This window comes from Sorex fumeus, unplaced genomic scaffold, assembly GCF_029834395.1.
Source record: "Sorex fumeus unplaced genomic scaffold, SorFum_2.1 ptg000051l, whole genome shotgun sequence".
NCBI classification, from domain to species: Eukaryota; Metazoa; Chordata; class Mammalia; order Eulipotyphla; family Soricidae; genus Sorex; species Sorex fumeus.
In genome coordinates, this window is record NW_026606108.1 from 33,054,625 (window position 1) to 33,068,203 (window position 13,579).

The following is a 13,579-nucleotide window of genomic DNA, read 5'->3' on the forward strand; positions in this document are numbered from 1 at the left end:
TCCCTTGAATGTGGCAATGGGATCTTGGGTCTCTGCCTGTATCTGAGATCATCAGATTATGTGCATTAAACTTTCTAGTTTGGTGTATCAACCATTCCTCAAACAGTAAAACTGAGAAAGCACCACTAAAGCTGCAGGTGTCCTGGGCTGCTCTTTTAAGAAAGGTCTTTATATTTAAGTAGTAAATAATTGCTAGAGCATATGACAGAAGATTTGGATGGGGAGAGATTGTCCACACCCAGAGGTGCTCAGGGGCTGTTCCTGGTGGTGCTTGGAAAATGAGATGGGGGAGGAGGTCAGGGATGGAACATCTCCAGCCCAAGATGTTCTAAAGTACACCACAAAACTAGTTATAACCTGGGCATCAAAACCTGACAAAGAGAACAGACAAAAATGACCACACTCCTATCAAATCTGACACCAAGCACCAGCAGATGAAATTTAGCATGATATTCAGAGAACACGGTGTGATACCTATAATACATTTCAATGGCCAATAATGAGGAATCTATCATTAATCATAGCCAAGGCCAAAGGTGACTAAAAATGAAAAAGTCATTTGATTTCTCTTGCTAGAAACTGAAAGTACTTTTGGAAAAAAAAAGACAAACCTAAAATCTATTTCTTGGTGTGTGTGTGTGTGTGTGTGTGTGTGTGTGTGTGTGTGTGTGTGTGTATGAATAAAATAGCAACAGAGGGCTATTTCCTTCCTACAGCGAAGAATCTCTCTATAAGAAGGGAAAAACAGCACGATTCTTTCTAGAACAGTGAAAACGTTAAGCCTGGAAAAAAGAGAACAGGAGGGCAGTGAGTCTCACCAATATCCTGTTGCTATGGCCCTGAAGAAAGGGGGAGACGGCACCTCGAGGATGGGACAATGACATCTGGTCTGCTTATGTGCAAGACAAAATGTCATGGGGACTGGGGAAGGGAAGGTCAGGACACATGAGCAGGGGAATAGCATTGACCAGACAGAGAATATGTGAACCAAAATGAAGAAAATGGTGAAAATCTCACTCAAGACAAAAAAGACCTGCTAATTAAAGAGAGGGAGGGAGGAGACAGAGTGGGAGAGGGAGACGGAGAGAGGGAGGGAGAGGAGGAGAAGGAGGGAGAGGGAGGTTCTTGGATAGGAACACTTACTACTATGAAGAAGCAATTTCAACTAAAATGAACCAGAGGGAAACAGCTATTCTACAGCTCATCTAGAATGTGCAATAACGGGACATGGGCCTGGAGAGATAGTACAGGAATTAAGATGCTGGTTTTGCATGCAGCGGACCCTGGTTTAATTCATGGCACCACATATGGTTCCCTGAGCACCACCAGAAATGATTGCTGAACACAGAGACAAGAGCACTGTTGGGTGTGGTTCCAAACGGACCCCCTTTATACTCCCTCCCCCACTTCCCCATCCTCCCTTCTGAAAAGAAAAGGACATTTTGGGAAACCAGAGTGGTCTGGCATGCTATCTACCATGTGAAAGACTGCAAAAGGGTCAAACCACCAAATGCTATGGGGCTGGGCGTGGGGAGCACATCCCATCTCCGCTGACCTTACACAGCTGAGCAGCTCAGATCTATGCAGTACCAGCCAAAGGTTTGGCATGCTGGACAAAGCTGAGATGAAAAGGAGCCTGTCCCTGCCTCTGGACATGCTGCCTTGGAAAGGCCAGAGAGAAGCACCAGGCGAAGGCAGCTGTGGGTGTGGGCGCAGGGGTGAGGAGGCCAGGCCTGGGCCGCAGTGGGCAGGGAGGTGGCACATTTCCATGGATTCTGTCCTGGGCAAAACAATGGAGGGTCACAGCGACCCTGCGGTGCCCTGGCCTTGGAGCATTCACTGTCTTCCCAAACCTCCCGGGCCTGTTGCCAGCTGGCTGTGCCAAATCCTTGCGTTCTCCTATGAATGTTTCATCACCTTCTCAAGTAGAAAGTGACTGGTGTTGCTCTTCCTGTGGTCTATTTTTTTGGGGGGAGGGGACAGCCCCTTGGTGTTTGGGGGCTACTCCTGGCTCTGTGCTCAGAAGACTTTGCAGTGTTGGGGATCAAACGTGGATTGTGCACATGCCAAGTAGACAAGGATCCTTTGAGTCCCCCTTTGCCCTGGCCCCTTCCTGTCATCCCTGACTTCCTGTGGTCTTCCTGGTTCCTGCTTGCTTCTCTTCTTTCAAGATACTTATTTTGTAAAAAATTTTTTTAAATTTTATTTTCAAGGAGTTGTTCACAACAATTGATTATATTCAATATTTCAACACTAACCCCACTACCATTACACCTTCCCACTATCATTATTTTGAGTTTTCCTACCACCACCCAAGCCTGCCCAAAAGGGATATGCTAAGTAATTTATTTTATATTGCTTGTTATGAATAATTGACTAAAAATGATCAAAAAGGTTTCCTTAAAGTGTGTGAAAATTGTTATATATCATCTTGGAGCCATTTAGCTCTTGTATTAGAGGTCATTAACATGTTGTTGGAGTTTGAGTCTTGCGTGCTAATATATATATTTATGTACATATATATGTACATATATAATTTTAAAAATTAAGATTGGTCTTCAACCTTACACTTCATTAAATGTGGTGTGCTACTCTTGGTGTTAGTTCAAACACCAAAAAGCCTCTGAAATTCACATTTGCTTTCCTTTAAATTGGCAAAACTACCCTGTGACCCAGTGAGAACATTTGGATCTGCACCATCAAGGACCTGACCTCCTTGGGAAATTCCATCCATCATTTCCAAGGGTGTAACTGTACCCCAATGATGGTGCAGCCACCCAAGAGCCACCCTGGAGGAAAGGGGAGATTTGGGCGATCGTGGCTGCGTTTTCAAGGTTGCGTGTGTCGTAGAGGAATGACTTGCTATCGGCCTGAGCCATGGGGAGGTCTCTGGTATCTGGAGTGGAGGAATCATTTATGTTTGAAGTTCTTGTGCCTTCCTGGGAAGGAGGTATGGGAGGTCTGCATGAAGTTTTAAGACATTTCGGGAGTTTGGCCTCCCCCTGAGAGGCCTGGCTGGGGAAGCTGGAATAATTAGTCTGGGGGCAGAGCCCCAGATGGACAATGCTAGCCTGTAGGGGGCTAGGAGGCCCTGCCCCCAGGGAGTGGGGCATCTCTGGGGTGAGGGTTGGTTTAATCAGGGTGAAAGAGTCTCCAAGTTTGATGATGCTCTCATCTGTACCATTTCCTGGAGGCTCTCTGTGGGTGATCAGCACTGACCATCTGTGTCCAAACCCAAACCTCTGCTGTGTGTGTCCCAGCGTAGACCCCACAAGTCATCTGTGCCCCAGCCTCTCACCCATGCCTCCTCTCATTAGGCAACCTGGGAGCAGACAGGAGCACCGTTCCCAGAGTGTTTCCTTGCCCGAGACTAGAACCGAGCTCACGTGTGTCTGGCTTGGTCACGCTTGTGGCCCCTGTCAGAGGCATTGCTGCCTCAGGTGTGTGCTATGTCCTGGCTGGGGCAGCCCCCACCTGGCCCCTGCTCCAGGCTGGGCAGCCCAGGTGTGAAGGCCCCCAACATATCTGCCATCTGGGACCAGCTCCTGTGTGTGTGTCTGAGGTTGTAAGTCCTGGTCAGACATGAGCTGGGGGGCATGCATGGGTCCCTGACCCATGACCCCTCCTCCGCTTTCTCCCCAGCCTCTCTGTCCATGGTGGCCCCTCTGGGTGCCATGGCACAGTCACCCCTCCCCATGGGAAGAGGGAATCGGGACAGACTCGGGGGTCTGCACAGTGACCCACGGGGCCCCACCTGGAATGGGGTGACACCAGGTCACATGTGCAGCCCACCTGCTTCGGGGTAGAGGGGTCAGTGCTGACTCAACACCCACCCACTGCTTTACACCCCAAATCTCCAGATTCTCTGTCAGAGGCTGGCCATGTGCTGGCCTGGGGCCCACATCTGCTTTTCCTGCCAGAATTTGGGTGCTCCCCACCCCGGCCTGTGACACGCTGTGTGGTCCCCATCTTCCTTGTTTCTTGCTTCTTCATTGAACAATGCCACTCCCTCACTCACTGCCATCACTTCTTTCCCTAGATCCCCAACACTGACCTGAACTTCTAGAAAACCTCTGGTCCACTTCCTGGGTTGGCCGACCAGGGCCTTGGGCAGCAAAGAGGGAACTTTAGTCTGAAGTTCCCTAGAGGGAGCAGGTTAGTGGGCACAGACGCAGGGGTGGGAGGGGTCTGGGGGCCAGTGAGGAATGGCATGAGGTGGGGTCTGGCACAGAGTCTGGTGTCCCCACATGCCTATGGCAGTTGACCCTTAAGCCTTTGGGCAATGAAGAGCCCCTGGCTGGCCTCTGGGATCCCAGCAGGAAGGAGTGGCAGCTTAGGGTCCTGCAGGCCCAGGCAACCCCTTTGGAGCAGACATCGCTGTGCTGGTGGTGGTTGGCATTGAGTGGCAATCATGTTTGGTCTATAGTCTACTTTCAGCATGCTTCTCCCATCATGGGAGGATCCTCCCAACACCCTTTATTTGGTGCTCCCTTCTCTGTCTGAGCTGCCTTTTCCCCTAGCCTGTGCGGCTGGTCTCCAAGCCATGGAGTGAACCTCCTGGTACTGATCTCGCACATGCCAGTTTTAAAGGTGACACAGTGTTCTCCCTGCAGAGTTCTTTCCCATCTGTGACCGCACCCAGACCAGCCTCTGAATCCCAGCTGAGTTGGCTCACCCAGGAAGTTCAGAAACCCTGGGCTTTTTTCTTGGTGAAATTCAGGGGTGTTGACATGGGCCTGGAACCAACTCAACACATGAACACATGAAACTGCAAAGGGCAAGTAGGTCCCCGCACAAGAGGGACAGTAATAAAATGTGGTTTAGGCAAGCACAGTTGGAAAATCCCTACCACCTGCCATGGATGGACACAGAGGCCAGGCCAGCTCACCCAGGCCTTGTTAAACAGCTCCTGACCCTGAATCCCAGACATAAGCAGAAAGAACTCTCGCCAGAAAACTACTCCTGATGCTTGGCTGACTTTAGAAGTACAAACCCTGAAGCGGGTGACTGGAACGGGTTGGGGGTCCCGCTGCTGCCGCCACCCTGTGCACTGGGCCCCCTGCCTTACCTGAATTCCACCCTCCACACCATGGTGGAAGCTTCCCACTGCCCTGGGGTAGTGGGGGAGGGGATGTCCCAGGCTGTCAGTGTGAGGGCAGGAGCCCACGGTGAGGATACCTACCAGGGTGTCACCCAGTAGGTCCTTACCCAGAAACTTGTCCCACACAGGAGGGTCACAGTACACTGACTGGAAAGACCCCTGGGCCTGAGTAGCAGAGGTGCCGCATACTCTGGAGGCCGGGACAGTTGGTGTAACTAGAAGGGGCTTGTTCCCTCCAGGCCCCATCTGGGGCAGGGTGCAGGGTGCTGAGAATCTCAGAAAAACCTCCCAAGCCACTTGTGCTCCTCTGAGCTGGGCCTCGTGGGGAGGGAGACGCCAAGGAACCCAGCCGCCAGCCCGGGAGGAGCCGGCATCCCACTACTATCACGGGGTCCACTGCCTCCCATCCTGTGGCACTGGGTGGGGGAGGACAGGCTGTCTCCTTACCCCCGACACCCCCATTAATTCCTGAGAGCCCAGATGTTTAAGAAGACAGATACTAGTGTTTGGGACCGCTGGGAGGGGACATGCATGGAGCCATTTACTAACCATTCACCTGCAGGACGTGGGTCTGGAACAGCTCCTCGTGGCCGGCAGCATGGCAGGTGTAGTTGCCCATGTGGACCGTGGTCACCTTGGTGATGTAGAGGGAGGCATCCTCTCCGAAGTCCTGCATGGCGAGGAGACAGCGATGTGGGCACTCTGCCAGCCCACTGCCTGCTGGACTTTGCAGTGAGGGCAGGGCAGCAGTGTCCCCTCTGCTTCCACGGGGCTCCCTGGGCTCGGCCTCACAGCGTGGCCTCCACATTCTCTCTATTCTGGCCAGCACGCTCTCCCTCACTGACAGAGTTGGGTTCACCTGGCTCCCTCAGCCTTCTGCATCCCCAGAGCCCACCTGCTCTCGGAGCTTAGTTAGAGTCGGTGGCAATGAGCGTTGCCTTAAAGGGCCAGAGAGCAAATCTTTTCTAGGTGTTAGGTCAAATCTGGCTCCTGAATTGGAGTCTGTGGAGCAGAATTATGATGCTACCTGGATCCCCACGTAGTCTGTAATGTGTGGAGGTGCGCAGAGGCCAAGGGAAGAGGAGGAGAGAGAGGAGAACAGGGCAGGCAAGAACAAGCAGAGAGACCAGAATTTGACCCAGGCAGCCTGGGCTAGGGCTCCCATGAGAGAGGAGGGGGCCTGCCTGCCTGGGGAGCTTGCAGGCCCCGTTGGCTATGGGGGTATGGTGTCAGGCATAGTGGGATGCAGGGGGGCATGGGGTGCTCAGGGGCCCTGCAGAGCATGTGGGCCCTACATGTTCCCTGGGACTTACTGGTCTGTATGTCCAGCAGGAGTGGCCAGGCACCCCCTCCCCCAGACACTCACGCCAGAAGGTGGGGATGGAATCAGCTGATGACATGGGGCCCCATCAACAGGGGTGCAGTGTGAGAGGTGGGGGAGGGCCTGAAATCCCTCCCAGCCTTATGGGGCAGCCCAGAGCCAGGATGCTGAGACTTGGGGCTCTGCTGGACCCTGTCACTGAGCGAACACCTCTGACCCTGGTTCCTCATCCTCTACCCTTTGGGTACCTGGCACCTGTTCTGATGGGGGGTGGGGGGATGGCATATGTGAGTGTGTGTATGTGTGTGTGTTGCTACTGGCATTGCTTTTATTTTTTAATTTAATGTTTTTAGAGTTGGGGGCCACAGCTAGTCATATTCGGGGACTATTCTTGGCATGTTGCTTGGGAATCACTCTTGGTAGTGCTGGGAACGGAACCCAGCCTGCCAGCATGCAAAGCCTGTGCTGGGCCTTTGACCTGTCTCTCTGGCCTTGATATTGCTATTTATTTTTTTCTTTTGGGTCATACCTGATGGTATTCAGGGCTTACTGCTGACTCTGTGCTCAAGGTCACTCATGGTGGTGCTCAAGGGATCAAACCAAATGCCAGGGATTGAACCAGGATAAATGACTTGCAAGGCAAGTGCCTTAATGTCTTTTTTTTTTGGTGGGGGGGGGGAGGTCACACCCAGCAATGCTCTTACTCCTGGTTCTGTCCTCAGGAATTACTCCTGACGGTGCTTGGTGGATGGACCATAAGGGATGCCGAGGACCGAACCCAAGTCAGCCACTTGCAAGGCAAACACCTTCCCTGCCGTGCTATTGCTCCGGCCCAAGTGCCTTAATATCTGTCCTATCTTTCTGGTTCTGATCTTGCTATTATTGACAGAACATGCGCCTCTGGTCTCCCTGGAGCTCCCCTCAATTCCTCCTGCCCCATATTCTTTCTAAGCTTCCCTTTCACACATAAGCATTCAGGTGGGAGGTGCCACTAGCCAGTGTCCAAGGGTGTCCTGGGGGCAGCTCGAACCCTTGTTCCTGTCCATCCTCCCTGCCTCAGCCTTGCTCACCACCTCTCTCCTATAAAGGTGCTTCTCTGTGTCCTGGGGCTCAGGTAGGGGCAGAGGCAGGAGGGGGCAGGCTCCAGGGCACATGCCCTCTCCAGCATGCTCTGGGCAGACTCCAACACTGAGGCGGGATGCTGAGACCCTTCTCTGGTCCCAGGAAAAGCCCAGTTGCATTTATGCTGGCAGCCTCCATAGGGAAAACCCAGTTCCAGCTCGCGATTGCTTCAGCATCCGAATCACAGAGGACTCAGAGGTCAACCTTTAGGGAAAGTCAACTGTCAGTTCCCAGGTGAAGGGTCTCTGGGCTAAGTTATTTCTCATGTCCACACCTAAGTCTGAACAAAAGCTTTCCACCCGGAGCCTGGGGTGGAAGGGGAAGAGGGCAGGGAGGTGGGGTGCAGGCCCCACCTTGGGACTCCTTTACCCACTTCCCATGCAGGGCTCTCTGGATGACTCTACCCAGAAGTGCAAACGAGTGATGTCCACCGGAACCCTGCCCATGGCCTTCCATATCACCTTCCGGAGCCTATACCCCACCACCCTTCTTCATGGGAGGCTCTAGGGTGGCCTCGGTAGCGTGTAGCCTGAGGCACGGCCTGTAGTGTGTGTGGGCTGAGACACCCCCAGTAGCCCACTCTGGACATCCTTAGGGGAAAGAAACCCTCCTAGCAAAGGCACCAGCTTCTCTTCGGGGGCCACTTCTGCACACTCCCCACTCACTCAGCCCCGCGCTGGCTCCTTCCACCCAGCATCAGCAACACCCCATGATGGTCTCCCAGTCTGGCCTGCTCCCTGCTGTCTGAGCCTCGCCCCCCAGCCCTCTGCTGGACTTCTCTGAGGACCAGGTAGTCTGGGAGCTCCCGGGAGGCCTGACTCTGCCATGGATGCAACTCTAAGTCAGGGGCAGCGAGGTGCAGCTCATGGTGGTCCCAGGGTTGCCGCAGAGCTCTGAGCAATTCTCTGGGTGTGATGACTGACCAGCTGCGCTTCTATTCACCCATCTCACAAGGCTGATCCCAGAGATGTCTCCACTTGCATTAACATGCATGACCGTTGTCCCCGTGTGGCCATCTCACAGGGTTAAAATGTGGCAGCTGCGGGAAGGGCAGAGACTGGTGTCCTGTCTCAGTCTGTGTGCTCACCCTCCCCTCAGGCCTAGGCATGTGGAGATGGACAGGCGTGAGGCCACGCTGGGCACCAGGCAGTGAAGGAAAACTGCAGCTGTTTGTCTACGCTGCACACAGCCACCGGGGCCCGCCATCTGCCTTCCCCATGCTCTGAGGACCTGAGCGGGGCTTTTAAGTTGAGCAACTCACTCAATCCCAACCTGTGACTGACGCTCTGGGGAGAAACTGACTCTGTAATAAATAAAATAATGTCTCTGGGCTAAAACAAAAGGCATTGTATAATTATAGAACAAAGTGCATATTGTTTTCTAGAACATGAATACTGGCTACAGAAATCAAATTTACCTCATTGGATGTGAGGAAATTACTTTAAAAATTGATTTATAAGAAGCTGCAGAAAACTAAACCTGCAATCTTTTCTCTCCCGAATGTTCTCAGCGATGTGTCTGAATACGGCTATCAATGCTTGATTGCATCTCTGTAATTGTCTTTTTATGGATGGCTTTCTTTTTGTTCTGATGCATAGAAATGTATTAGCGAAATCAAGGTTCCTCTGAGAAATAAACAGATGCCAGATTAGACCATTCTTTGTGCCGTCTGCCCATCCATCTTTGGGAAAGAGACAATTTTACTTAAAGACATGGATTTCACCTTTTAAGAAGCTATTTTCTAAGTACTGGCCCTTAATAAAGTAATTAAGCGAGACTTGAGCATTAAATAATGTCTGGGCGGAGAAGTGGTGGGGGGTTGTCATAGTGACACCCATGAGTCAGATCTGAGTAACGTGAAACTAAGTTGTCAAGGCTGGAAGATTTAGTCACTTAGTCACTAATATCCCACACCGGGATGTGCTGACAGAGGGGTTGGGGCTAATGATGCCATGGCTAGTGCAGGCTCCAGCTCGCTGTAGACACCCTGATTCAGAGTTCCCCTCTCTGGGGACCTCTGACACTCTGTGGGAAGGATGGAGAGTGGATCCCCCAGAGCTAGGTGTATTTTTGGCCCCTAGAACATCACTAACAGCTGACCTGATGGGACAGGGGCACAGAAGATCCTGACTCCCCGTCTGGCTCAGCACTGACTGAATTCGAGCGACTCCCACGACTGTGGTCCCGACCAAGCAAGAAGCAGCCGCACCTTCAGTGGGTGACCACGCCACCCTGTGGCACACGCCAAACACATGTGTGCCTGCGGCCCTGCCAACGCCGGGCTCCCGCTCCCCACCTGCCCTCCCCCGCCCCCCCCACCGCACTCTCGGTCTCTTCCTCCCCCTGCTGGGTCCTGTCCTTCACCGAATGCTCTCAGGAAGCAGCCTGGGCCCGGAAGGGGTCAAGCTCAAGTCACTGGAGTCACTTGAACCCCGTGGTTGAAGTGTAACGTGAGGGCGAAGCTGCAGTGAGGGGCCTGGCATGGGCCTGAAATTTGCTCCGTTCCGGAGTGATGGACAGGAGATGAAGACTGAGGGGAGCACTGCTGGCCCCAGAGAGTATGTGGCCACTGGCCCTCTGGGACTGCCTAAGTGATCAGTCTCCTCTGAGGGGCCCTCATATGCCTGAAGAATCATGGGCTCAGTATGGGCCAGTGAATGGGGCATATTCCCTGGATGTACAGCTTCTGGCAGAGTCCTGCCCTCCGTTACTGAAAGGTGACACTGAGCTTCTGGGCAAATGAGGGGCCTCCTGCCACAGACCCTCTGTGTGGCTTGGGAGGGGGGCTTTGGGCACACTCTGTAAATTCAGACTCCCTGAAGGCTCACAGGTTGGGGCCAGCCAGGAGGGCAGCAAATGGCAGAGGGAGTATGAGTGATACTGCAGGCACCCAGTCCAGGGCCTCTGTGGGGACTTCTCTGTGTAATTCTCTGGCCAGGCTGGGTACTAATGTGTCTCGTGCCACCTCTAGGAGGGGGCAATCGAACTCCAGGGTCTGTCTGGGCAGGAGGGAAAGCATAGCAGGAAAGCTTCCACCCCAGCACCCCAGAAGGTCCCCTGAGCCCCGCCAGGAGTGATTCCTGAATGCAGAGCCAGGAGTAAGCCCTGAGCACCACTGGCTGTGGCCCTACCTGCCCCTCACGACCCCCACCCCCACCCCAAAATAAAAGGAAGAGAGAAAAGAGGAGATGCCAGAGAGGCTTGTTAAATGAGACAATACGCCTTCTGCACTGTGGGAGAACAGGGGAAAAGGGGGCACACTGACTTTCAGGTGCCTCTTTAGCTCAGCTGAAATAAGGGGTACCCCAGGAGGTAGGATGGGAAGGTCAGTGGGGGCGTCAGGGAAGGCACTGCACAGAGAGGGTCCCACACTGAAGTTCTGCCATCTCCATGGAAAAGCAAAGGAGATCCCCTCCCTGCCCCCGCAGAGAGGGCTGCTGTGTGACTACCTTCTCCGAAGCCTCCCTCCACCCAGCCTGCAGAGGAGGACGGGCAAGTCTTTCCCTTGCTGCCTTTTTCTTAGCACACCCAGTAGTGGTGCTTGGGGGTCACTCCTGACTTGGGGGACCATATGCGGGGCCGGGGATCGAACCACAGTCGGCTGCATACAAGACCTGGCCTTAACTCTGGACTGTCTCTTTGGTCCTGAGTTGGGTAGTGGCATTTATTCTGCCTCCTTTGTTGGGACACCAGGCGTCTGAGGCTGCTCCTTAGTCTCCCAGCACACGCTGAGTCTGAGTCCACAGTGGGACCTGCTGCACTTGCAGCTGACTTCACGCAGGAGGTTGTGTGTCTGCCTTCGGAACTAGCGCCCTAACCCAGAGCCCAGGACCCTAAGCCAGGGAGGTGGGTGCCGAGCAGGTGGTTGGGAGCGATTTCAGTCCTCGCAATGCTCAGCTCGGGAACCCTATTCTCATGCTCTGCAGGACCCCCAGGGTGTCATTTGATGGGTGCAGCTCATGGGGTGCCAGACGGGGCCCTGATCCCACATGTGCTTTGGCAGAGCTACGTGACCACACAGGCGGGATGGTGGTGGCACTCAGCTACAGTCCCAAGTCCCCCCAGCCTGCGGCTCCATCTCGGGGCCTGGATCAGCAGTCCCTAGGCCCAGCTCCTGGAGCCCGACCCACACGCAGTTGACAGCCGCCTGGCATTCTCGCCATCCCTGCAGCTCTCCGGGGAGGATGTGATTAACTTTCCTTTCAAGGCTCATTTCAGGGAGCAAGAAGGCTTGTGATCAGGAATTTTCTCCTGCTCTGGCGTTGCAAACTCTTTATCCACTGTGGGTGGGAGCGTGACTGAGCTGTGTGTCTCTGTTCATCGTCTGAGATGCGGCCTTTTTGCAGGGAGATGGTCCAAAGCTACAAAACCCCATGGTTTAAGCAGGTGCCGACCCTTGGGCTCAGCACCCCCCTTCTAAGAATTGCTCTTGGGCCTGTGGGATTTTTGCTTCTGTTTCGGGAGAGGACCTTCCTAAGAGGTCCATGAACTGGACTGGGCAGGTTCTGGCCCCTGCAGGAGTCAGGGTTCTGGGGCTGGAAGCTGGAGCAGGTCTCTCTGGAGGAACCAGGGTCTAGAACTGGTGCTTGAGCCCCAGGGAAGCCCTGAACCAGGACTTGAAGAGTAGGAGCCACTGAGAAGCAAAGGTCAGCAAAGGAGACTGGAGCCACAGTCCATCTGGGAGCAATTGGCTGTGCCTGTGAGCCAGGGGTTTAGACCTGAGCCAGAGAGGAGTGGCCGAAGGCTCCGAGCGCTTCACTCTAGTGTTTTCCCAGATTTTAAAACAAAATGTACCCAAGCGTTTAATGAGATTATTTTAATGCAGGAGCTACGACCACTGTCTGTGGCGTTGCAAACAGCTCTCTGTGCTAATCAAACGCCTCTCATCTTTCTCACAATGCATTCGTGACTGGTGCCGATGAAGACAATAAAAATCAAATGAGTCATGAGCTCCTAAATCATTCTCTTTGGGGCTTTTTAATAACTCACTTCCAAAGAACTGGCTGGGAGCGTATGCTTCATTAGAATTATTTGTTCCTGGTTTTACACCATTTAGGCATGGGGGTAAAGGGAACCTTTTAACACATCCTTCAAACACCAGCATAAATACTTTGTCCTAATGGGATTTGTTTTTCTGCTTTTATCACTGTATTCTGCCTGCCGACAATGCCCCAAACACGGAGGTTTGGTGAAAGAAAAACCAACAAAAAGGGGTGCTTTCAAGTTATTTGAAACACACTGGGATGGCTACAGGCTTTTAAATATATATATTTCAAAGAACACAATGGGAAAACGTTTCCTCACCCATGTACCCCAGCTGACAGGTCTGCGTGCTGGCCCCCAGCCCAGACAGGGACACTGCTTGGTGAGACCTGGAATCCTTCACCCAGTTCAGATTTTGAGCAAGGGGAGCACTTTCAGCCCTGAACCTCAAAGCACTGAGCATAAGGCTGGGGTGGGAACTCTGTTTGGCTCAGCCCTTAGGAGAGGGGTACAGGAGAGGTTTCAGGAGGGGGGGTATGGGGAGGTCTCAGGATGAGGGTACAGGGAGGTCTCAGGAGACGGGTCACCTCAGCCAACCTCAATCACCTCCAGAAAGTATACCAGGTCCACAGGGAATCTGAGGGACACTTGGATGGGAGATCTGCTCCAATCTGAAGGTGCTCTGGAAGAGGTTAGCAGGAAGAGAGAGCTGAGGAGCAGTGTGGGGGCAGTGGGGTGGGGGAGACGTGTTGCTGCCCTCCTTTCTGGGTCCTGTAACTTTGGGTGCATGTTAGATCTGTGACTGGAAGGAGCCCAGGAGTCCCATTAAACACACTGACCTGGCAGCTCCTCTTGGGGTCCCCAGCCCCACAGGAAATGACCTAGATTCTTGATGTTCATGTTCAGGGTCTAGCACATGCCACATTCCCGCCCCCGCTGGCACCCCAGGCTCTCTTAGTCCTGTTCTGCGCCATTCCCCCTCACCCCACTACCCCACCCAGGACTCTTTTAGCGCCGCCCCCCCCACCCCTTGCTATGGAACCTGCCCCAGC

At 53.4% G+C, this 13,579-nt stretch overlaps 1 protein-coding gene across 1 annotated transcript in view; it reads right to left on the minus strand.

Moving 5' to 3' along the window:
- FSTL4 (follistatin like 4) overlaps positions 1 to 13,579 on the minus strand; it is a 304,947-nt gene that overhangs the window by 31,088 nt on the left and 260,280 nt on the right. The window contains exon 8 of the mRNA XM_056124385.1: positions 5,651 to 5,771. Coding sequence (XP_055980360.1) covers positions 5,651 to 5,771 — 121 coding nt within the window. The remainder of the gene's footprint in view (positions 1 to 5,650; positions 5,772 to 13,579) is intronic.